The 2499-nt window shown below is 40.9% G+C and overlaps 1 protein-coding gene across 1 annotated transcript; it reads left to right on the top strand.

The window, feature by feature from the left end:
- The first annotated feature begins 1591 nt into the window (after positions 1-1591).
- On the top strand, positions 1592-2215 carry LOC121767065. The gene is made up of 2 exons (XM_042163268.1): positions 1592-1795; positions 1925-2215. The coding sequence occupies exons 1-2, from the start codon at positions 1592-1594 to the stop codon at positions 2213-2215; spliced, it is 495 nt and encodes a 164-aa protein (XP_042019202.1).
- The last annotated feature ends 284 nt before the right edge of the window (positions 2216-2499 follow it).

The raw sequence follows: 2499 nt of genomic DNA, 5'->3' as shown, positions 1-2499 counted from the left end.
TTTCAAAATCTTTCAAATCTTTTGGTTTTCCAAATAGTGAACAAAGCTTAGTAGAAGGCAGCCAATTTGTGATTCTATTCCCCGTGTTCGATATCCCGGTACTGACCTTTAGCTATATTATTTCTACTCTGTATACTTGCATATACTTATAGTGCTAATAAAAAGTGCATCAAGTTTTTGGCGCCGTTGTCGGGGAATATTATCACTTTTTGATTGATATCTTCAAAAGGACGAATTTGCTAATTTGGAATTTAATTGCTTTCATTTTTATTTTTATTTTTGTTTTTATTTTTATATTTTTACTTTATTTTCTTTAGTAGTTTTGCAGGTTGTGAATACTTGCACCTTTTGTGGTGAAAACAGGATGGGGGAGCCTACCAACCATGATCTTATCGTCGCTCTCAGAAAGGAGGTGGAAGAGATGCGAGCTAAGAGAGCTCGAGTAAAGGCTGAAAAAGAAAAACGTGCAAGGGAGGTAGTTCCAGTTATGAATATGTTTAGTCATGGTAACATGGTGGACATTCCTGTAGGTCCGCAGATAGAGGCTAATAAGTTCAAGTTGGAGATACCCTTGATCAATAGGGTTGAACAAAATGCTTTCGCAGGAAGAGATAATGAGGACGCAAATCGACATCTCACCAAATTCGTGGAAATAGCTAATACAACCAAGATCAATGGTGTTGATGATGATATTGTGAGGGTAAGACTTTATCCCTTTTCCTTAACTGATGCTACTAAAGAATGGTATGATTGTCTGCATGCAGAGAAAACCACAAATTGGAAGGATTTAGTGGTACTCTTTCTCGACAAGTACTACCCGCCTGGCACCATCCTTAAGCTTAAGTGTGAGATCTTTCAAATCATGCAAGGATCCGATGAGCCCCTATATGAAGCTCTCGTACGTTTCAAAGCTCTGCTCCGCAAATGCCCAAACCATGGTTTTGGAATAGACCATCAGGTAGGAATCCTTTATAATGGATTTAATGAAAAAATTTCTAGTTTGTTGGATTCAGGGGCGAATGGGGGATTCTTAAGGAAAGGAGGAGCTGCCGCTATGGAGGTGATAGAGGAATTAGCCACCAACAGTCGGGGCTGGTCCAAGGAAAAGCACAAAGCTGAAGGGCTAGATGCAGTGAAAAGACCATGTGGGAGTGAGACATCTCGAGAATCGGCATTCATCAAAGCTAGACTTGAAAAGTTAGAAGCTCCAAGCAAGGGGAATGACATCAAGGATGTCAAATATGACCAAAATGGGGGTGACCCCAACTAGCTTTACAATAATAGTCATCCTAATCAGGGGAGTGGTAGTTTTAATAAATGTAATGGAAATCACCTGCACCCAAATGTATCTCATGCTAATAATCACAATTTTGTCCAATCTCATGCAGGATTCGATCTAAGCAAAGGGAAAGGAGTGGAGCCTCTTACTAAGGAAGATAAATATGAGGCCGGCATCCAAAACATCTTGGAGATAATGCTTGAAGATAGGAAGAACAATGAGGGAAAGATTGGAGTTGTAGAATAAAGAATTAACAAGCTCGAAATTGGGTTAAACACGGTAGTTTCCACTTTGTCCTTCATTAAGTTACAAATGGATCAAGTCCAAGAGAAGGTAGAGGAAGATAAAGCTAAAGCTGCTGCCAAAGTTGTCGACGTCAACAAGGATCGGGATGCAAAGAAGTCACTGACCAAAGCTAGTACTTCGGGCACAAAACCTGAGGAGTATGCGCAACGCAGCGGACCACTGGATCAAACTCAGCGGGCCGCTGCGATTGAGCCAGCGTCTGATCAGCTTGTGCGATAAAATGGAATCATCCTGCCCTTCCAACCCAAAAAGAAACTCAAGCTTGAAGATCAATTTTGACAGTTTTTTAATATGTTCTGTAAATGTCATATTAACCTCCCTCTCGTTGAAGCATTGCAGGAAATACCTAGGTACGCCAAGCTCCTGAGAGAGGCGGTTCTGAAGAAGCAAAGTCCCCAGAAATCTGATCTAAAGCTTCCTCTTCACTGTAGTGAGATCATCCAAAAGCAAAGGTCTGTCAAGCAGAGAGATCCAGACCAATTCATCGTTCGATGTTCGATTGGGAATGGTAAAGTAGACAAGGTTCTTTGTGATCTTGGAGCTAGCATCAACATAATGCCATTGGAATACTACGAGAAGCTCAACATTGGGCCACTCAAATCCACAGATGTTTGCTTAAGAAATGGCTAACAATACAACAACAAAGGCGGTGGGGGTAATTGAGGATGTACTGGTAAAGGTTAATGATTTTATATTCCCTGCCGATTTCTTTGTTTTGGATATGAAAGTTGATAAGCAAGTACCTCTAATCTTGGGAAGAAATTTTCTAGCCACATGCAAAGCCCTTATTGATGTAGGTAGAGGAGAAATCACAATAAGTGACCATGGAGGAAAGTCTACTTACTACATCGACAGTGCAATGCTAAAGGATGAAGAGGCGAGGAGAGCAAAGAAGGAAGAGGACTATAGGATGG

The sequence above is a fragment of the Salvia splendens genome, chromosome 15 (assembly GCF_004379255.2).
Source record: "Salvia splendens isolate huo1 chromosome 15, SspV2, whole genome shotgun sequence".
Taxonomy (NCBI): Eukaryota; Viridiplantae; Streptophyta; class Magnoliopsida; order Lamiales; family Lamiaceae; genus Salvia; species Salvia splendens.
Note: the sequence above shows the minus strand (reverse complement) of the source record. Positions and strands in the feature narration are given on the sequence as shown.

Bases quoted from the DNA above. Each gene is read 5' to 3' on its own strand.
- LOC121767065 (XM_042163268.1), top strand. From the start codon at position 1,592: ATGGATCAAGTCCAAGAGAAGGTAGAGGAAGATAAAGCTAAAGCTGCT. The intron at 1,796-1,924 runs GTGCGATAAAAT...GAAGCATTGCAG, and splicing joins AGCCAGCGTCTGATCAGCTT to GAAATACCTAGGTACGCCAA.